Below are 22,701 nucleotides of genomic sequence, written 5' to 3'. Positions count from 1 at the left end.
CATTTGGATTGATTCTGGTCTTTCACTGTTACAAAAATGCTGTATTTAATAACCTTGTGTGTATGTTATTTCATACGTGTGCAGGGATATTAGTAGAGTGAATTATCCAGGATTGGAATTGCTAGATCAAAGATTAGAGTGTTTATAATTTTGGTAGCTATTGCCAACTGGTTTACTTATATTCCTGTAATAAAGAGTGCCTCTTTTCCTATAGTCTTGCCAACAGAATGTTATGGAACTTCATGCCAACATGATAGGTAGAAAATGGTTATCTCTTTGTTGTTGTTTTTTTTGTTTGTTTGTTTGTTTGTTTTTTGGAGATGGCATCTCTCTCTGTTGCCTAGCCTAGAGTGCAGTGGTGTGATCAGTGCTCACTGCAGCCTCAAACTCCTAGGCCCAAGGAAACCTCCTGCCTCACCCTCCCAAGTAGCTAGGACTAGGAATGTACCACCAAGCCTGGCTCATTCATTCATTCATTTTTCATGGGATCTTACTGGGTTGCCCAGGCTAGTGTTGAATCCTGGACTCAAGCAATCATCCTGCCTTGGCCTCCCAAGGCTGGAATTACACACATGAGGCACTGCACCTGAACAAAAATGGTTCTCTCATTAAAGTTTTAATTTGCATTCTTTAATTTGCAATGAATATTGTATGTTTAAGAACCATTAGAATTTTTTTTCTGTGAACTGTGTATTCATATATATTGTCCATTTTCCTATTGTAGTACTCCTTTTTATAATAAATCTGTAGGAATTCTTGTGTGTTATGGAGATTTACCCTTGGTATGATTGGAGAATATAGTTTTTTTATTTTATTGGGGTTTTCTTCACCCCCTTTATGGCTTTTGGATTTTGAATATAAATTTAAAGGCCTTTCCCACTCTTAAGTTTATAAAAGAATTTTCCACACTTTCTAAGCTCTTGCTACCTATTTTCCCAAAACTCAATAACTACATATAATTGAATAACATGGTATTCTTCTTTATCCCAAACTTGATATGTAAATCACTGTTAGAACTCACTGTATAAGCTAATGAATCAAATAGATTCTGATAGTGAATAGGCCTTAGTAGAGATGCTACTTTTATCAAAATACTTGTATTTGTATGATTTCCCTCCTTCCTTGAATCACTATAAATCCATGGCTAATTCTTCTCCACCCATGTCCTACTTCCACACTTCCTATATTTTTTCCATGATATCTCATCTGTAAATATTTTAGTTTTATCTCTAAAAGGATTCTTTTATTTTTAACCTAGCCTCATTGCCATGTTATACTTATCAAACAATTGAGAATAAGTCATTATTTTCATTAGTCTATGTACAAGTCTCTGATTGTCTCTTTCTAAATGTCTTTATTTTTTTAACCATGTATTTGTTTGACTCAAGATCCATATAAATTTCCTAATTTGCAGTTATTTGATAGTTTTTATATTTCTTTTAATTTTTAGGTTATAGGTTCTTTCCTCATCTTGCTTCCTCCTCCCGGCCCACCCTTTTAAAATTATTTACTGAAGAAACTAGGTTGAGTTTGTCCTGAATTTGTCCACAGTCTGGGTTTTGCTGATTGCAGAGGAGGAGTTGTTCCTCTGAAATTGGTAGTTGGATCAAGAGACCAGATGAGGTTCAGGTTGGTGGGGAGGAGACACAGGACTATGTTTAAATCTTTAACATAGTTGGAGCTTATCTAGATAAATGATATGCAATATGAATCCAGCTTTGGTTTTGTTTTTCTAGATGGATACCTAGTTGTCCCAACACCATTTTTTTTTGTGTGTGACAGTCTTGCTTGGTCACCCAAGCTGCAGTGCAGTGGCATGATCTTCGGTCACTGCAACCTCTGCCTTCCAGGTTCAAATGATTCTCATGCCTCAGCTTCCCGAGTAGCTGAGATTACAGGCACACGCCACCACACCCGGCTAAATTTTGTATTTTTTAGCAGAGATAGGGTTTCACCATGTTGGCCAGGCTGGTGTCAAAGTACTGAGCTCAAGTGATCCACATGCCTCAGCCTCCCATAATACTGGGATTACAGGCATGAACCATCATGCCTGGCCCATTTTTTTTAATAGCCATCTTTTTTCCTCACTAGAGATGCCACTTTTATCAAATTCTCATATGTATTGGCTGTGTTTCTGGAGTTTAAATTCAGGTCTTTGTCTTTTGTATCTTTATGCACCAGCATCATACTGTTTTAATTATTGAGGCTTTTTAAGTTTTAATATCTGGTGTTTCTGGTGAATTCTCATTTTAAGAGAATCTTTTTGATGTTGAACTTTTCTGCCCAAAGGCATATATGTCTTTCTGAGTTGTTTACTTTTGTGTTTTTCAGTAGTGTTCTAATGATTTATTAGTTTGTTTATATTTTTTATTTTTTTTTTTTGAGATGGAGTTTCACTCTTGTTGCCCAGGCTGGAGTGCAGTGGCACGATCTTGGCTAACCTCAACCTCCACCTCCTGGATTCAAGCGATTCTCCTCCGTCAGCCTCCCAAGTAGCTGGGATTACAGGCATATGCCACCACGCCCGACTAATTTTTCTATTTTTAGGTCAGCCTGGCCTCAAACTCTGAACCTCAGGTGATCTGCCCACCTCGGCCTCCCAAAGTGCTGAGTTTATTTTTTTTTATTTATTTTTTAAAGAGATAGGGTATCCCTCTGTCACCTCAGGTGGAGTGCAGTGATGTGATTGTAGCTCACCATAGCCCCAAACTCTTGGGCTCAAGCAATCTTCCTGTCTCAGCTTCCTGAGTACTTGAGACTTAAGGTATGTGCTGTCACACCTAGCTAATTCTTACAATTTTTATAGAGACAGGGTATAGCTGTGTTGCCCAGGCTGTTCTTGAACCCCAGACCTCAAACAGTCCTCTGGCCTCAGCCTCCCAAATCTCTGGTATTACAGGTGTGAGCTGCTTATACCCAGCCTAGAGCAGCCATGTTTTACGTGTGTAATGGCCACATATGGCTAGTCGGTATTATATTGGGTAGCACAGGATTAGATAGATCTTCAACGTCTTTTAATAAATGCCTAAAAAAGATATGAATGCTTATGGAATTTTACACATCTCCTAATTTAAAAGGATAAGCTCCAGCATAAAACTTTCGGTTATCTGTGAAATAACACCAAATATGTGATTCTGTCATTTACTTGTGGTATTGTGATAGGCAAAATACTTAATTTTTCTTCATTTTTTTCCATCTATAAATTGGGAACAGTAATCCCAGTGCTTTGGAGGCTAAGGCAGGAGAATCATTTGAGGCCAGGTGTTTGAGATCAGCCTGGACAACATAGTGAGGCCCTGTCTCTACAAAAAAATTAAAAGTGCTAGCCAGGCATAGTAATGTGCACCTGTAGTTCTAGCTAATTGGGAGGCTGAGGTAGGAGGATCTCTTGAGCCCAGGAGATCAAGACTGCAGGAGCTATAATCGCACCACTACACTCCAGCCTGGGCAGTAGAATGAGACTCTGTCTGTAAAAATAAAATGGGTACAATAGTATGTATCTCATGGGTTCATTGTGAAGATTTCTTGGGCTAATGTGATTGGTACACAATAAGTGCTCAGTAAGTGTTAGCTGCATATTTATTATTGTCATGACAAGTGATAGTATGTGAGTTCATGGTGAATCATGAATATGCACTTTATCAGATTAAGTTTTACTATACTCGACAATTTGTCAGATCTTCGCTAATTCAGTTAAGTTGTTTGGGTGAACTACGTATCTATACATATTACTTGTTTATTTCCTTCACTTTTTGATTCTTATTACTGATGCATCTGAGTTGAAGTGTTTTTCAAGATTGGCATCATTTGCATTTGGAGCCATATAATTAAAATTTTTTTTTTGAGAGTCACACTCCCTTGTTCTGGCTGGAGTACAGTGGCACAATTTCGGCTCACTGCAACCTCCACCTTCTGGGTTCAAGTGATTCTTCTGCCTCAGCCTCCCGAGTAGCTGGGATTATAGGAATGTGCCACCATGTCAGCTGATTTTTGTATTTTTAGTAGAGATAGGGTTTCACCATGTTGGCCAGGCTGTTCTCAAGCTGCTTACCTCAAATGATCCACCTGCCTTGGCCTCCCAAAGTGTTGGGATTATAGGCATGAGCCAATGTGCCCAGCTTTGGGCGAGAACATTTTTTTGGTTTGAATTTATAACAGTGTTAATGGTGTACTGTGCATTGCAGAATGTTTGCCAGTATACTGAGCCTTATCTCTATATTCCACTAGCCATCTCCTCAGTTTTGACAATCAAAAATATCTCTAGATATTTCCAGATTTCTCCTAGGGACTTAAATTCACCCCTGATTGAGAACCACTGCCGTACTGCCTGACATTATAGATACAGTCATTCACAGTTGTCCCCAGCACAGCTCATGATGAAGACAAAGCAATTAGTTTATTACAAAAGTGAGGTACAATATATTCAGTTCGGTACACTGCAAATCTTAGTTTTGACGCCTATACCCACTCCATACCTCACAAGACCTAATGATTTAGCTTTTCATTTTAGTTTATTTCATATTCTGTGTATTAATGGTACTACTTGTGAGTCTCTAAATCAACCCTGAACTTCATGTTTTTTTGATTTTTTAAAAATCATTTTGTCTTTATGCCCTGTAACAGTGTGTTTTAGAAATGAATACTTAATTTGGGTTTGTTGGGTTAGAAGTTCCCCAATAAATATTAACTCCACCAAGATTACTGCCTTTAATTGAAATATTTTTCTGCTTTGATTCTACAATTGTATAAAACCACGTTTTATGGTTTCACATTGTGACTTTGAGTCTATAAAATAGTATGTAAATAGTGAGTATTAGTGATCTTGCCTAAAATTGTTCTTTGAATTTGTTCTAGTGAGATGTGTAAATAGGCCTGGTAATATGAATATATATTATAAAATTATCAAATAGTCTGACAGTGTAAAGTTTTCAGCTTTCATAAAGCTCTCAACATTCCATGTTGTTAATAAGCAGATATAGCTTTGTTCCTGAGTGTATTCGTAAGTTTAAGAGAGGTATTTTTTGTGGTTCACAAATTAGGTTTATATTTGTAATTATAAACTTTGTTCTTTTCTGTTTTGTAGGCATATGGTTGATGATATGCTAAGTGCAGATGATGTCAGTTGCAGTAGCTCCCAGGTCAGTGCAAAATCAGAAAAAAATATGGCTGATTTTGATGGTGAAGAATCTGGATGTGAAGAGGAGCTAGTTCAGATTAATTCACATGCAGAACTAACATCTCATCTTCAACAACATCTTCCCAATCTAGCTTCCATTTACCATGAACATCTTAGTCAAGGTAAGGCTCTACAGTAAGTAAAATACACTACCTTCTTGACAACGGGAATAATTTATCTTAAATTGTTGAAAGGAATCAGTGAATCAGTAGTTAAGGTTATGATAAGTAAATGTTTTTGTCAAAATACTTCCATATGGTAGTTTTTTCCCCAAGGAAATTATTATAAATACTTCATCATGAATATAAATGAGGCCTGCAGTTCTATTGAGATGTTCCACTTGGAAAGAAAATACATAGCAGTAATATGTAAGAATTAAAGCTTTGTATTTTAGGAAATACATTGTTGTATTAGAATTTATATTCAGAAATACTAGGACCTAAAAGTAATAGGAAATCACAAAAGATGAAATCATATGATTCTATTTATATGGTATGTCTAGAATAGGCAAACCTATAGACACGAAAGGAAGGTTAGTGGTTACTTGGGGTTAGGGAAGGGTCGGAGGGAATGAGGAGGGGTGAGTTTGAGAAGTGAAGTGATTAATTCAAGCCTAAATCAATCTTAAAGTAATAGGACATGACCAGACTTGAAAGAATGAAGGCTAGAGGAATGTAAAGAGTGGTAAGGAATTAATGAATAAAGGGAGAAAAAAAGTCAAGTGAAAAACAGGTATAGAATTGGCAGTTTAAAGGCCTTTAACCTCTTGTTTGGTTGGTATCATCATTTGCTAGCCTAGTAAATGAGTTTTGGGATGCCAGTACATTATAAGTAAACCTGATAGATTAGGTTTATGCTAAGAGGCTATGAACAGACTTGAAAACACAACGTGTGTATCTTGGCAACAATTTACTTGTTTTTTTGTGTTTTTTACATGTTTTATGTACATGATCTGTCTAGGTTAAGTTACTTTGACTTTTTTTATTGTTGTGTTATTGTGGTTGTTGAGAAAGAACTAGGTTAAGATTGAGGTCATCAGACTGAATTTGATGCCTATGTGTAAGTTGTTACCATTTCTTTTCTCAAATATTCCTTTAATCAATATTTTACGTATTTTTTACTGCATGGGGTTAGAAATTGAACTAAATGGTTGTTTTCTTTTCACCACTCATTGTAGACAGGGTAAAATGATTGTATATGTTAATGCTTTCTAAATCCACCTTGTATTTTTTTTTTTTTGGAGACAGAGTCTCCCTCTGTCACCAGGCTGGAATGCAGTGGCACGATCTTGGCTCACTGCAACCTCTGCCTCCTGGGTTCAGGTGATTCTCCTGCCTCAGCCTTCCGAGTAGCTGGTAATACAGGTGTGTACCATTAGACCCAGCTATTTTTTGTATATTTAGTAGAGGTGGCGGGGTTTCACCATGTTGGCCAAGACGGTCTTGATCTCCTGACCCCGCTATCTGCCTGCTCTACCTCCCAAGGTGCTGGGATTACAGGTGTGAGCCACCGCTCCTGGCTGTTTTTAATGCTAGAAGATCTCCTTCAACATAGTAAGACAGTCAGTTTGAAAATGGGTAAAAGTGTTGAACAGATACTGCATAAAAGATATGTAGAAAGGTCAATAAGGGCCGGGTGCAGTGGCTCACACCTATAATCCCAGCACTTAGGGAGGCTGAGGTGGGCAGATCACTTGGGGTCAGGACTTAGAGACTAGCCTAGCTGATCCTTGAGGTCAGGAGTTCAAGACTAGCCTACCTAACCCCATCTCTACTAAAAATCTAAAAAAATTAGCTGGGTGTGATGGTACTCGTCTGTAGTCCCAGCTACTTGGGAGGCTGAGGCAGAAGATTGCTTGAACCTGGACAGCAGAGGTTGCAGCGAGCCAAGATCACACCACTGCCCTCCAGCCTGGATGACAGAGCGAGACTACATCTTAAAAGAAAAAGGCCAATAAGTACATTCTCAGTGTCTCTTGTCATCTGGGAAATGTAAGTTAAAACCACAGTGAGGTACTACTACATGCCTATTGAAATGGTTAAAATTAAGGACTGATACTATCAAGGACTCACATTAGAATGTAGAACTCGAACTGTTGAACAAAAAATACAGTCACTTTGGAGAGCTGTGTATTAGTCCATTACTGTGTTGCTGTAAATAAATGGCCAGTTGCAGTGGCTCATGCCTGTAATCCCAGCACTTTGGGAGGCCCAGGTGGGTGGATCACCTGAGGTCAGCAGCTCGAGACTAGCCCGACCAACATGGTGAAACCCCATTGCTACTAAAAATAGAAAAATTAGGCAGGTGTGGTGGCGGTCACTTGTAGTCCCCGCTACTTGGGAGGGTTAGGCAGGAGAATCACTTGAACCCGGGAGGTGGAGGTTATGGTGAGCCGATATCACACTATTGTGCTTCAGCCTGGGCAACAGAGCAAGACTGTATTTAAAAAAATAAAAATAAATAAATACCTTAGCCTGGGTAATTAATAAAGAAAAATGGTTTATTTTGGCTTACAGTTCTGCAGGTTGTTCAGGAAGCATAGCGCCAGCATCTGCTTCTGGTGAAGGCCACAGGGAGCTTACAATCATGGCAGAAGGTGAAGGGGGAACAGATTTCATGGCGAAAGTGGAAATGGGGTTGTAGGGGTGCCACTCACTCGCTTTTAAACAACCATATCTCAGCTGAACTCAATGTGAGAACTCACTCACTATGATGAGGACAGCATTGAAACTGTTCCCATGACCCAAACACCTCCTATTAGGCTCACCTCAGCATTGGAGGTCACATTTCAACATGAAATTTACAGAGGACAAAACTTTCAAATTCTATCAAACTGTTTTATCAGAAAGTTAAATATATACCTACCATATGACCCAGCAGTTTTTTTACCCTCGGTTTTTACCCATGAAAATGAAAACAAGTCTGCCAAAAAATTTATTCATGTGTGCTGCTTTAATCAGAAGGCCTTCCAACTGGAATTAACTAGTATATTCACATAATGGAATTTTGCTGATCAGTAAAAAGGAAGGAACTACAGACACATCCAACATCATGGATGAATATCGAAAAAACATTCTTAGCAAAAGAAGCTAGAAACAGAAGAAAGTCCACACTATATGTATTATGTACAGTTCTAGAACAGTCAAAAGTAATTTGTAAGGATAGAAAGCTCCTCAATCATTGCCTAGGGCTCGAGGGTGGGGATTGATTGTAAAAGGTCACAAGGGATTTTTCTGACATTACAGAAATGTTGTCTATCTTGTTATATGTATTTTAATAAAATTTTAAAAGCTAAATACCAAAATAATCCCTCACCCATCCACACACAAAAAAGACAATCCACAGACTAGAAGAAATATTTGAAAATTAGAAAGGGATTGTATTTGAAATATAAAATAATTTCATAACTCAGTAGTAAGATAGCCCAATTAAAAAGAGGCAAATTATTTACCAAAGAGGTATACACATGGCTAAGAAGCACACAAAATGATTCTCAACATCATTAGTCATTAGGGAAATGGAAATTTAAAACCACAATTATGATTCTACCATATACCTGTTAGAATGACTGAAATTAAAAAGAGTGACTGTACTACAGTGTTAGGGTGGATGTGGAAGAAAGGAACTAACTGATGCTCTTGTACACTGCTGATAGGAATGTAAAATAAAATAGCACAACCACTTTGGAAATCTTTTCTGCTGAAAAGATTTTTGTTATACATAATACCCACTGGGCATGGTGGCTTACCTCTGTAATCCCAGTACTTTGGGAGGCTGAGGCGGGCATCACGAGTTCATCAGATTGAGACCATCCTGACCAACATGGTGAAACCCTGTCTGTACTTAAAAAAAAAAAAAAAAATTAGCTGGGCATAGTGGCGGGCGCTTGTAATCCCAGTTCCTTGGGAGGCTGAGGCAGGAGAATCGCTTGAAGGGAGTCTGAAGTTGCAGTGAGCTGAGATAGTGCCACTATACTCAAGCCTGGGTGACAGAGTGAGACTTCGTCTGAGAAAAAACAAAAAAACCTATACAATACCTCATGACTCATTGATGTCAGTCCTCAGTATTTACCGAAAGAAAGGAAAGGAAATGACACAAAACTTGTTCCACAGATGTTTATGGTAGTTTTGTTAATAGCCTAAAACTAGAAACCATCCAAATGTCCTGTACCTGTTGAATGTCTATACAAAATACAGTATTTCTATAATAGAATCTTTTAATTTAATTGAATGTTTTGGGTAAATTATCTCCAATAAAAATAGTGTGGTTTTTTTTTTTTTAAATATAGGGATTATAAAAGACTATATAGGTCATTTAGAGGAATGTGTCTCGGTTAAATAGTTATTTCAAATATGTTGTCTTATTCACACTTAGTTTCAAGTATTTATGCACACTTCGCTTGATATGAAAAATGTTAAATATATTGACTATAATTTAGCAGACTATAGAAAGGAAATGATTTCCCTCTAGTTTTATCAAATTTAAATAACACTATTCTTTTCTGTAAATAAGTATTGCACCATGCTGGGTGCAATGGCTTACACCTCTAATCCCAACACTTTGGGAGGCTGAGGAAGGACATTACTTGAGGCGACAGGTTCGAGACCAGCCTGGCCAACATAACGAGATTCAGTTTCTATTTTTAAAAAAAGTATTGTGTGTTTTTATTTTATGATCTGAGAAAAATACACTATTTTTCAGATTTGTTAATCATGTGAATGCTGTAATTCAGTCAGCTGATTTCTCTATAGTGTGCTATTTTTTCCCCCTTCAGGACCTGTAGTTCATAAACATCAATTCAACAGTAACGCTATTACAGACATTAATTTGGATAATGTTTGCAAGAAAGGAAACACTTTGTTGTGGGATATAGTCCAAGATGAAGATGCAGTAAGTATTTAAAAGAGCCAGAAGACTAAGAAATTTCAGCAAGATGCAATTAGTATAAATAATAACTTTATATACTTTTTTATATAGGTTAATCTTTCTGAAGGATTAATAAATGAAGCAGAGAAACTTCTTTGTTCCTTAGTATGTTGGTTTACAGATAGACAGATTCGAATGAGATTCATTGAAGGGTGCCTTGAAAACTTGGGAAATAACAGGTAAAGAGGAATTTTAAAATTTTTGATGCAGTAGTCAAAGTATTTTTTTGACGTGGGGGACAGTCTTGTTGACTAGGTGTGATGTTTTTATATTGTTTTATGTACCTGTATTAATCTGTATTTAGTAGTGTTTATATTAAGTTTAGAGGCGGCTTCTTCACAAGGTTCATATTTTAGCACTCAGTGTTGCTCTTTTCAGCACCTTTTACCATTTTTGGTTAGATCCATCCAACAGAAACAAAAACATAGTGATACTACCTTTTTGATTCTGGAAACACGCCTGTTTTCAAATTGCAGTTAAATTTTCTTGAACTGTCTCATAAAGGATGCTAAATAAGTGAAATTTTACTTCGGCTAAAATATACTTTGACAAAGCATTGTTCTTCTGTTTAGGTGTATCCTTTGTGTCTCAGCATTTATAGTACAGAAAAGACTAGGTTAATAACTCATCAAGTTGTATACATTAGATATGTACAGCCCTTTGTCAGTCATACCCCAAGGTATTTTTTTGTCTGTTTTAAATTAGGTTAGTGTTTTTTCTCTAGTTTGAATTCTGCCTCATATTTATGTATACTTCTCATTGGCACTCAGTTGATTACACATTTCTTGATTTTCAGTATTCTTCCATTGATGCAGTTTCATGTTTCCCTTGACCTATACTGCTTTCATAGTATTCCATTCTGTAATGTAGTGAAAGTACGATTCTGGTGTATATGTTGACATTTCAGTTATTAATATATTGTCTTCCACTCACATCTGTGTAGGGCTGCTGTGATTGTGTAATTTTATTGAATATGTAAGTGCTTGAAAATATTTTTCCCCAGTTGAAATTTAAAAGTACATGCTATATTTTATTTTGTTTCTGTTGTTTTTATTGTTGTTTTTTGAGACGGAATCTTGTTCTGTCGCCAGGCAGCAGTGCATTGGTGCAATCACAGCTCACTGCAACCTCTGCCTCCATGTGCAAGCAATCCTCCTGCCTCAGCCACCCAAGTAGTGGGACTACAGGTGGGCATCACCATGCCCAGCTAATTTTTTGTATTTTTAGTAGAGCCAGGTTTCACTATGTTAGCCAGGATAGCCTTGATCTCTTGACCTCATGATCTGCCCACCTTGGCCTTCCAAAGTGCTGGGATTACAGGCGTGAGCCACTGCGCCCGGCCTTTGTTTTCTATTTTTGCTTCTTTAAGGGATAATACATTGAACAGTTAAGTAGAAGAATTGCTTGTTTATGCACATATAAGAAACCACTAACAGAATTCTGTAAAAGGATCAGTTGCCTTCTTTGCTATACATTCTTTGTTTGTTTGTTTGTTTTTTTAACACATGGAGTCTTTCTTGGTCGCCCAGGCTGGAGCGCAATGGCATGATCTGAGCTCACTGCAACCTTCACCCCCCGGATTCAAGAGATTCTCCTGCCTCAGCCTTCTAAGTAGCTGGGATTACAGGCACGTGCCATTATTTCGGCTATTTTTTGTATTTTTGTAGAGACAGGGTTTCACCATGTTGGCCAGGCTGATCTTGAACTCCTGACCTTAGGTGACCCTCCTGCCTCGGCTTCCCAAAGTGCTGGGATTAAGTCTAGTTCCTCATTAGAATTTGTTCCTCCTCTTTTAAGGCTCATGCAGCCAACCTCCTTTCCTACTTTCAGGATTTCTATGTCCGTATCTGTCCTATACCTGTTCCTTTCAGAGGATAGGCAGACTCAGATGTACTTGAAGTTTTAAAGTAATTTCCTTTCCCCTTTCTGCTTCTTCATGCTTTTGAGGTATGTGGCTTGCTTCCATTAGTAACATGGTTTGGCCAGGCGTGGTGGCTTACGCCTGTAATCCCAGCACTTTGGAAGGCTGAGGCGGGCGGATCATGAGGTCAAGAGATTGGGACCATCCTGGCCAACATGGTGAAACCAAATCTCCACTAAAAATAGAAAAGTTAGCTGGGTGTTGTGGCGCATGCCTGTAGTCCCAGCTACTTGGGAGGCTGAGGCAGAAGAACTGCTTGAACCCAGGAGGCAGAGGTTACAGTGAGCTGAGATTGTGCCGCTGCACTCCAGCCTGGTGCCTGGCGACAGTGAGACTCTGTCTCCAAAAAAAAAAAAGCGGGGGTGGGGGGCAGAGGTTCATAAAGCTGTGATTCTCAATTTGAATGCAAATCATATTGAAAATTTAGGAGAAAGTGGTCATAATGACTTGTGAAGAAATAGTTTTATTTAAAAAAGATCTTTAAATGCTCTTCACTTGCTTTTGTACCCAGATACTCATAGCATGTTCTGCCTTAAAAGTCTTGGATTGGAATTTTTAAACTTGGAGTTCTTGGCCTAATACATATAAAGTATAAAATGAATTTATACTTTTGAGAAAAAACATGTAATGTTTGTGTAATAAATTATCTGTATATAAAATTCATTAAATCTTTCAGCATTTAAGATTTTAAATAGCTGAATTTCTTTAAAAAGAATCACTCATAGTAGTTAAAATTATTTTATCTATATATGTTTTTGCTGTTTCAGGTCAGTAGTAATTTCACTTCGTCTTCTTCCAAAACTATTTGGTACTTTTCAGCAGTTTGGGAGCAGTTATGATACACACTGGATAACAATGTAAGTACATAAAGAAACGTATTAAAGATGTTTTTCAAATATTTATAGTTATTTGTAAAGGTTTTGACTAATCTACAAGCTTTTACTCTGTACCAGGAAAATTTGAGTTTCATGTGGTTTGTTTTCTTAGATTTCTCTGCCACTTAGCCCTGTGGAGTTTATATCCTGATCAGTAGGAAAATCTGGGTTTGTTTTCTTTGTAGTTTAAGAACAGCACTTTATCAATTAATGCTATATAATTGGGAGATTTTTAGTGTACGCAGTTATGGCAAAGTACTTTTGAGGAAGAGTCACACTAAAGTAAACTCTTGAGTGTCTTTAATTTTTTCCATTTCTAGGAATTGGCTTTAGACCTAATGTCATGTTTGGGATAATCTTGTTACTACCCTATTGTAGGTTGAGCATGCCTAATCTGAAAAACCTAAAATCTGAAATGCTCCATAATCCAACAGTTTTAGAGCAGCAGTATGATGCTCCAAAGGGAATGTTCATTGGAGCATTTGGAGTTTGGATTTTTGGATTAGCTATGTTCAGCTGGTATGCATCCTGGAAATACTCCAGAATGTGAAAAAACCTGAAACACTTCTAGTGCCTGGCATTTTGGATAAGGAATATTCAACTCGTACTCCTTTACATTTATGGAGAACTTATGATTAATGAATGTTAAAATAATTTTTTCAAACTTTTATGTCTCATCGACCCCATATTTTGATAATAAGCCTAGAGAAAATTGTGTACCACAAACAGTACATTAAGAAAATGTGAATGCCAGATATAGTATGCACCAAAAGTAAAATAAATTTAAAAAAAAAAAAGTGTTGTTGCTTTATTAGGCAAAACTGTATGCAGGAGGGAAAAAAAAGAAAATGTGTTGTATACTTTATTCTAAATAAGCTTTTGGAGAGATTTCAGAGACAGTTGAATTTTAGGGAAAATTTGACTTGTTGAAGGATTGATTTGTGAGGTTAAGTTCTTAATTCTAAGAACTTAGGTGGCAAGAACACTTGTTTGCTTTCACAATGGAGTATCACTTTTACAGTTCTTGGAAGGCTGTACTGTAATTCCAGATTGGATGAAGTTAGTTCTTCTGAGTCATATACCTTGCTGCTGCTTGTTCTTTTAAAGGGGATGTGTTTAATGTGAACCTGAATATGTTTAATCTGAACCTTTGTTAAGTATCTTAGTCTGTTTCTTTGATTAATACTACAATTAAGAATCCAGTGAAAGTTCTATTAATGTAAGGAAAGGTCTTTGAGCTTCCCAAGAGAGGGGTAGGGGAAAGCATTTAATATCACTGAAGAATAAGAATAGTATGAGTCCTTTTTCATTGTCTCTTTCTATAATTTTTAAGTGGCTGAATTTCAAAATTCTAATGGAGTAAAGGCATTCATTTGGTGCTAACATGGGCGAGTCAGTGTCATTATAGTCAGTGGAGGTGGTTCATATTAAGAGTAACTTTCTCCTATAGAAAGGGCAGTCTCTGAATGTTCATTTACTTATGAAGTACCTGAATCTAAGTAATACTAAGTGGAAACCGTTTTAGCGTGTTCCTTAAATTAAATGTAAATAAGCTTAATTAAGGAAAATTCATAGGGTTGCCATTACCACAAGAGATTGTTACCCTAAGTCTCATAAAGTACATCACTTGAAAGAACTCAGCTTCTGTGGTTATTTGACATCAGTAACAACAAAAACTATCATTTATTGTGAATCTAGTATGTGTAGCAGCACTCAATATTTAGTACATATTATCTCATAAACTCATTCTAATGGCCCATAGTTTAAAATTTGGAAACTTTTATCCTTGACTCTTAGTAAATCTTCAGACATCCAGAAGTCAGTTTACTTGCCTAAAGCCATGTTATAGCAAGTATATTGGAGCTAGTTTCAAACCCAAAGTTTTCTTTCTACCACTTTACCTTCATTTAGTGATTAGCAAGGTGAAAGTTATTTATATTTAAAATATGACTATAGCATAAACATGACATAAATTATATTTGAACTTTTAGAGTTTTAATACTTCTACATCTGTACAGTTTAGCAGATAAATCGCTAATAGGTTTTGTATGAAATACATTATGTTAATAAGGAAAGTTATGGACCCTGGGATTTCTGAATGTATATGCCACAATTTTTATTTTAGTACTTCTAGGTTATTTTACAACTCAGTGCTGGGTATTTGATTTTAAAAAAAAAATTGTTTAAAAATAAGCAAATTATTGACAAAAGATATATGCAGTAAGTTTATTGTATACCTTCTATATGCCAGTATTCTGCTAAATAATGATCAAAGCACATAGTATTTCCTTATATGAAATGGTATCATGCTACTTTTAATACTAACTCAAATCAGTCATTTATAATAGCATTTTCACAGACATTGAGTATTTTGAGATTAAAAACTTGTAAAGGTACTTTAAATTCATAAAAATGAACATTGCTTTATATCTTTTCACCATTCAAATATAAATAAAAGTTGTATATTTTTTGGTAACTTTAAAATTTTACATTTGAAGACTTTTTTAGATTTGCATATTTACTGTCACAGCATAGATGTATTCTCTTACCCTGTCCACTTTAAAATTATTTTTTCTTTTATCTGGGCCAGGTGGGCAGAAAAAGAACTGAACATGATGAAGCTTTTCTTTGATAACTTGGTATACTACATTCAAACTGTGAGAGAAGGAAGGCAAAAACATGCACTGTAAGTTCCTCTCAACTGGGTTAATTACGTTTGTGTGGCTTGTCTTTCCTTTGAAAGATAGATTTCCAGCATTTTAAATAATTGTAATAGAAAACTTTATTTCTATAACATTATGAAAAGTGTGCTAGAACTTTTTAAGCTGAAAGATACTTAGGAGATTACTCTTAAATTCTTAGGTAAATATAGCTGAATCACTTTTGGGGGTTAGTTAACCTTCACTATTGAGATTTGTTCAAAGGTGCCATTTTTAGGAGTCAAAAATAAAAGTGTTTTTTCAGAAACCATTGATATCAATGCCGTTAGAACATTGATTCTAAAATTTGTAAATATTTACTTCAAAAATAATATATTTACATATAGCTAATTTAAAACTTTTTTTATAATTGCATTCTAGTATTAGAAAGTTTAGGATGTGTGGAAGTTTTAAAACTGGTGGTACATCATTAATGTTTTCTCATATATCAAAATATTCTCTGGATATGTTCAAGCGATTTGGGAAAAGGAATTGGTAGAAATGGACTGGTGGTGGTAGAGCTGTATTTGAAGCTTCTTATAAGGAGTTGCATGTGAAATTCAGATTTCTGCTGGTGAGCCGACTGTTGTGGACTGATGTCCATGTTGAGGAAACTAGTTAAGTGCCACTACTGGCACATCAGTGAAGAAAAGGAGTCACAGAGTGATTAAGAAAATCACATAGAAAACCTCCACAAAGGTGGAAACTGAGCAGACTGTAGAAGTGTTCAGAAAAGCCATAGACCTTTAAAGCATACTTACTCCCTTCTAAAAATAAATTTACTTATTTCCCTGCACAAATCAGTTACTTCTCCAGATTTTATTTTTACTGTGTCCTTTAGGGTGCAGCTATCCTCCTTCTTGCCTAAAACTTGAGACTTGAGACTTGTTTGTACTCTTATTTCCAAACTTGAATGATGATGATGATGATGATGATGATGATGGTGATGATGACAAGAGAGCCAGTGTTCATTGATACTTACCAATGTGCCAGATACCAACTACTTTAAGATATACAACAACCCACTTGAGACAGTCTTACTTTACAAATGAGTATACTGAAGCTATTAAATGGCAACTTGTCCAACATCACTCATAAAGAATAGAGCGAGCTTTTGTACTCACACAGTCTGTTTCTGTTATGGAATTTATGTTCATAAATGCTACATTATACTGCCATTATTTTCTACATGTCTTTTTATTAAAACATACCCCATGTCTTTTCACAAGTTGACATTCCACGAACATGACTTCTGTCTTTATAACTACCTCTGGGTTTGTCTCCTTGTCTCAGTGTTCTCATATGCTGGTTCATTCCTTATATCTGTCAAATTAGGAAGGCAGTATGGTGTTGGTGGGAAGTCCATGGGCTTGAGAATCATACAGACCTAGCTCTAGGTGATTAATGTATTATTTTAATCTTATTTCAATTATTTACCCCTCTGATTCCAATTATTCATAAGTGTTTGTAATAATTTAATGAAATGATACAGTGAATCGCACCTGGCAGATAGGTTATAAATTGTAGTTACCCCATCCAGAGATTTTTCATGGCATAAAAAATAAAATACCAGTCTCTTCAGCTCAGTATTCTGGGCGGGCTATGATCTAAATTCAACTAACCTTTCCAGTTTTATTGTTGAATTTTTTTAGGCAGCTTATTCTGCAAATTTATCAAATAATTTCTGAGGTATTTCTATTTACTGTATTCCATAGCTTTGCTTACAAAGTTCCCTCTATATAGGATTTTTTTTTTTTTTTTTTGAGACCGAGTCTTGCCCTGTTGCCAGGCTGGAGCGCAGTGACATGATCTTGGCTCACTGCACTCTGCCTCCCGGGTTCAAGCAATCCTCTTGCCTCAGCCTCCCAAGTAGGTGGGACTGCAGGTGCGCACCACCACGCCTAGCTAATTTTTGTATTTTTTAGTAGAGATAGGGGTTTCACCATGTTGGCCAGGATGGTCTCAGTCTCTTGACCTTGTGATCTGTCAACCTCGGCCACCCAAAGTGCTGGGATTACAGGGGTGAGCCACCGTGCCCGGCCTGTAGGATGTATTCTTTTAAAATTACATTAAAATTCTAACTGTTCTTCCAAGTCAGTGTCCTTCTTTAATTATTCCTATTGAAGCAGAGTTTGAGGATAATGGTGGCCTGCTGAATCTGAAAATTCTGTATGTGCTCTATAAAAATAATAGGATCGCCGGGCGCGGTGGCTCAAGCCTGTAATCCCAGCACTTTGGGAGGCCGAGGCGGGTGGATCACAAGGTCAAGAGATATAAAAATAATAGGATCAACAAAGAGCAGAAATAAAACCACATATGACTTACATTTTTGTTAGGAGACGGGGAGTTCACGTTACTTGACAGCAAAGAAATAAACAATAGGTGATAAAAGAGCTCCCACCACAGTCATAAGCCTGTGGACTTGAAGAGCAGGAATGAGAGGCTTAGAGAAGGGAGTGGAAGTCATACAATGAATCATCCTCATAAAGTCCAACATTAGGCATCAAAAAGGAACATAGGTCTGAGACTTAGTTGTTCACTGCATTGACAACTGTGCAGTTACTTTGTTAGTGGAATCGGAGGTGAATAAAGAAAGCATTGCTTCTGTGGTGAAAAAGAGGAGTCGGGCTCCTTGGAGATGTGTGTGTTTATTTTTTTAAATGGAATTTTTCTCTTTTTGCACAGGCTGGAGTGCAGTGGCACAGTCATGGCTCCCCACAACCTCCTCCTCTCAGGTTTAAGTGATTCTCCTGCCTCAGCCTCCCAAGTAGCTGGGATTACAGACATTTGCCACTATGCCCGGCTAATTTTGTATTTTTAGTAGAGATGGGGTTTCTCCATGTTGGTCAGGCTGATTTCAAACTCCCAAACTCGGATGAGCTGCCCATCTTGGCCTCCCAAAGTGCTGGGATTACAGGTGTGAGCCACTGTGCTCGGCCTGTTTTATGTTTTGTTAGGGCATCCTAGAGTATCTTTCCAATCTTTCAATCTGCCTTACTGATTGCTGTCCTAGGAGAATAAAACCCTAGAACAGAGAGATGTTTTTTGGACTATTTGATACAATTTCCCTACTCTTTTAGGGGGTAAAACAATTGTACATTTGCTACTGTTTGTTCAAGCATACTTATTTTCATTTTTTCAGTAGAGATTATGCCTGTAATCCCAGCACTTTGGGAGGCGAAGGTGGGCAGACACTGAGGTTCAGGAGTTCAAGACCAGCCTGGCCAACATGGTTAAACCCCGTCGCTACTAAAAATGCAAAAAAAAAATAGCACCAGTAATCGCAGCTACTTGAGAGGCTGAGGCAAGGAGAATCGCTTGAACCTGGGAGGCAGAGGTTGCAGTGAGCAGAGATCACGCCACTGCACCCCAGCCTAGGCGACAGTGTGAGACTCTGTCTCAAAAGAAATACACAGGAAGGTTCTGAAATTTTTCACTGAGAGAAAAAGATTCTTGTAACATGTAAGATAATACTTTTTTTTTTTAATTTTGTAATTTTGTGTGTTTTTTGCTTTTATATTAATATTTCTTTTTTTGAGACGGAGTGTTGGCTCTTTTGTCCAGGCTTAAATGCAGTAGTAGTGTCATCTCAGCTCACTACAACCTTCCCCTCCTGGGTTCAAATGATTCTCCTGCCTCAGTCTCCCAAGTAGCTCATTATAGGCGCATGCCACTATGCCTGTGTAAGTTTCGTATTTTTAGTAGAGACAAGGTTTCAGGCAGGTTTTGAACTCTTGACCTCAGGTGATCCACCCGCCTTTGCCTTCCAAAGTGCTAGGAGTACAGGGTTGAGCCACTGCACCTGGCCAGTATCTCGTTTCTTAAAAGGACCATTTCATTTCATTTCTTTTTCTAGAGAAAACCTTGTCAGTGGAGGCTACAAAGATTTTTTTTTTTTTTTTAAGGCAGTAATCTGTTACTAAAGTTTCATATCTTTGGGGAGACTATTTTTGTCCTGTGTTTCCTGTGATGGCAGAAGCCATAGACAGACCCATGAGAATTTGTCAATATTGATATCATCTTTGTCTGATATCTCAAGAAATTTTTCTGACTGGTGGTTTCGGCAGCTCATGGGACCCGGATGGGGCTTGCAGAGATCTTTGAAGTACAGCGTCAGGGGCTACGCTATGGGAGCTAATGCAGGGAGTGTAAAGGGACTATACCTGTGTCTTCAGGGTTACGAGTTTCTTATTCTGAGATGCAAGTATAGGGGAAGAATTATTCCAGATGTAAAGGTACTTGATGAAGGGCAAACTTTATTCCCCTTGTATGTTTATGATTGATGTTCCCTAGACGAGGCAAGAGGAATACAGTAATGTAAAATTGCAGAACTGATGGATCATAAAACTCATTTTTGAACTGATACTCAAGGCCTCTGCTACAGAATTTCTTGTTCTTTAACTTAAAAAGCCTAGAAGCCCTTAAAAGCTGTTTTTGAATTTTATCTGAATCTGAGAGTTGCTTACTAGATTTCCTTTCTGTTATATCTCGTCATACATATTTTCACTTTCACTAAGGTCAGTGCAGCATTAATGAGGCAAAAGTTCATCTTTTCTTTGCCAGCATTAATAAGAGACCTTAAAGAGCGAAAGGTATGTCCAGTGAACTCAATCTTCAGAAAACTTAAGCTTTAAAAGTTTAGTAGTGAATTTAGTGCAATTTTGGAAAGCTAATTTTGGGATGCTGTTAAAATTTTGCACTTACTTAGGGATTACAGGACATTGAATTCAGATGCCCAGGCTGGGTGCGGTGGCTCACACCTGTAATCCCAACACTTTGGGAGGCCTAGGTGGGCAGGTCACCTGAGGTCAGGAGTTCGAAACCAGCCTGGCCAATATGGTGACACCCTTTTTCTACTAAAAATAAAAAAAAATTAGCTAGGTGTGGTGGAGGTGTGCCTGTAATCCCAGCTATTTGGGAGGCTGAGGCAGGAGAATCACTTGAACCCAGGAGGCGGAGGTTGTGGTGAGGCAAGATCACGCCACTGCACTCCAACCTGGGTGACAGAGCGAGACTCCATTTCCCCAGGAAAAAAAAAAAAAAAGGTGCCCTTTGACCCTCTGCGTACCTAGGTTATAGATCAGAGCATAGATCACCTACTGTCTTATGTTGGCAAAGCAGTTTGTGCAGTTCATCTACAATTTGTCTTTTGGTCTATAAAATAGAGATAATAGCTTGTGATTGACTTAGTTTCATTGAGTGCTCAAGTGCTTGAACTAGAATGTGATATTATAGACACGGTTCAATATGCAGTTCACTGGGGTTGCTAAAGGAAAGGAGAATCCTTTTAAAATGCAAAACTGGGCCAGGCGTGCTGACACATGTAATCCCAGCACTTTGGGAGGCCAAGGTAGGTAGATCACTTGAGCTTAGGACTTCGAGACAGCCTGGCCAACATGGTGAAACCCCATCTCTACTGTAATAAAAATAACAAAAATTAGCTGGGTGTGGTATTGCACACCTGTAATCCTAGCTACCCTGGAGGCTAAGACACAAGAATCGCTTGAACCCAAGAGGCAGAGGTTGCAGTGAGCAGCAGTTGTGCCACTGCACTCCAGCCTGGACAACAGTGAATCTCTCTCTCTCTCTCTCTCTCTCTCTCTCTCTCTCTCTCTCTCACACACACACACACACACACACACACACACACACACTCTCGCACTCACTTACTTTTAAAAAAGCAAGCTTGATTGCCTCTACCCCAAACATGGTCCCCTCTCCCCACTTTTTAGCACCCTTCCCTGACTTCCTTTTCCATCTACAACTCCTCTTTCTCATGTTGAGGCTGACCACATTCTGTCTCTTGTTTGTCTATTGAGACCCATGTCCTACCCTGCCTCACTAACACTTGCTACTTTAAAAGTTTCAAAAGCAACTTTTATATTAAGCATCAAATTTCATACATGTGAATTACAATTATTTTAGATTTGAAATAATATTTAAAAGTGCCAGTTTTGTATCAGCTATATTTTTCATGAACTGGATTTATAGAAATATTATTAGTGTTTCTTGATAAAGAATATATTACCACTATAGGGACCATAATGTGAAACCTGCACTATTTAAGAAGAGGTTGTTTTTTGTTGGCTATTCTAATTTATGTGCATATTACATACTTTTAAAATGACATACTTCCTTTGCTTGGCTGTTGAATTTGTATGTACCTTCAATGTAATTTGAAAGTAAATTTTGTTATAGTTTCAAGATTTACATAATTTATTAGTTTAAATTTGTTTCTTGTCTTTATGAACTTTTTTTGTGTAACTAAAGTTACATAGTTAAAATAATTCTGAATTATTTTAAAACAATTTTTGGTATAAGTTACGTATAGGACCACTAAAGTTTTAAAAATAATTAAGAAATAGGATATTTAATTATTTTAATGACTTTTAAATTATAGGTACAGCCATAGTGCTGAAGTTCAAGTTCGACTTCAATTCCTGACTTGTGTATTTTCAACTCTGGGATCACCTGATCATTTCAGTAAGTTTTTTAATCAGTATATTTTAAAATCTGTTTTGACTCTCGGGAGAACTAGTTAAATTTACTCACACTTTGGATTTCTGCAGTGTGGTTTTTTTTTTTGTTTGTTTTTTTGAAGTCAGTGGGTACACGTATGTTTGTTACAGGGTTTATTGCATGCTGGTGAGGATTGGGCTTTCTGTGTACCCGTTACTCAAAGAGTTAACATTTGAGTAATAAATTGAGTAATCTACCCGATAGATTATTTTTCAACCCTTGTCCCGCTCCTGCCATATCTGCTTTTGGAGATGTCTGTTAGTTCCATCTTTATGTCCGTGTGTACCTATTGTTTCGTTCCTGCTTACAAGTAAGAATGCATGATATTTGGTTTTTTGTTTCTGAGTTAGTTCACTTAGAATAATGGAATAATGATCTCCAGCTCCATTTATATTACTGCAAAGGACATGATTTCGTTCTTTTTTATAGCTACTGGAGTGATTATTCTTAATACATTTACAAATTATACCAACATTCAGATAATTTATTAAAATAATTGAGGTTGTTTGCATTTTAAATAAACTAAAAAAATTTTTTTTGTTCTATAAGACCTTTTCTCTCTCTCTCTTTTTTTTTCTTTTTTGA

General features: G+C 37.2%; 1 protein-coding gene across 4 annotated transcripts in view; it reads left to right on the top strand.

Moving 5' to 3' along the window:
• USP34 (ubiquitin specific peptidase 34) overlaps positions 1 to 22,701 on the top strand; it is a 286,775-nt gene that overhangs the window by 123,303 nt on the left and 140,771 nt on the right. For all 4 annotated transcript variants that reach the window (XM_017545012.2, XM_017545015.2, XM_017545014.2 and 1 more), the window contains exons 16-21: positions 5,084 to 5,298; positions 9,951 to 10,066; positions 10,154 to 10,281; positions 12,791 to 12,880; positions 15,489 to 15,584; positions 21,998 to 22,080. In XM_017545012.2, coding sequence (XP_017400501.1) covers positions 5,084 to 5,298; positions 9,951 to 10,066; positions 10,154 to 10,281; positions 12,791 to 12,880; positions 15,489 to 15,584; positions 21,998 to 22,080 — 728 coding nt within the window. The remainder of the gene's footprint in view (positions 1 to 5,083; positions 5,299 to 9,950; positions 10,067 to 10,153; positions 10,282 to 12,790; positions 12,881 to 15,488; positions 15,585 to 21,997; positions 22,081 to 22,701) is intronic.

The sequence above is a fragment of the Cebus imitator genome, unplaced genomic scaffold (assembly GCF_001604975.1).
Source record: "Cebus imitator isolate Cc_AM_T3 unplaced genomic scaffold, Cebus_imitator-1.0 Scaffold175, whole genome shotgun sequence".
Classification (NCBI taxonomy): Eukaryota; Metazoa; Chordata; class Mammalia; order Primates; family Cebidae; genus Cebus; species Cebus imitator.
This window is presented reverse-complemented; position numbering and strand designations above follow the sequence as displayed.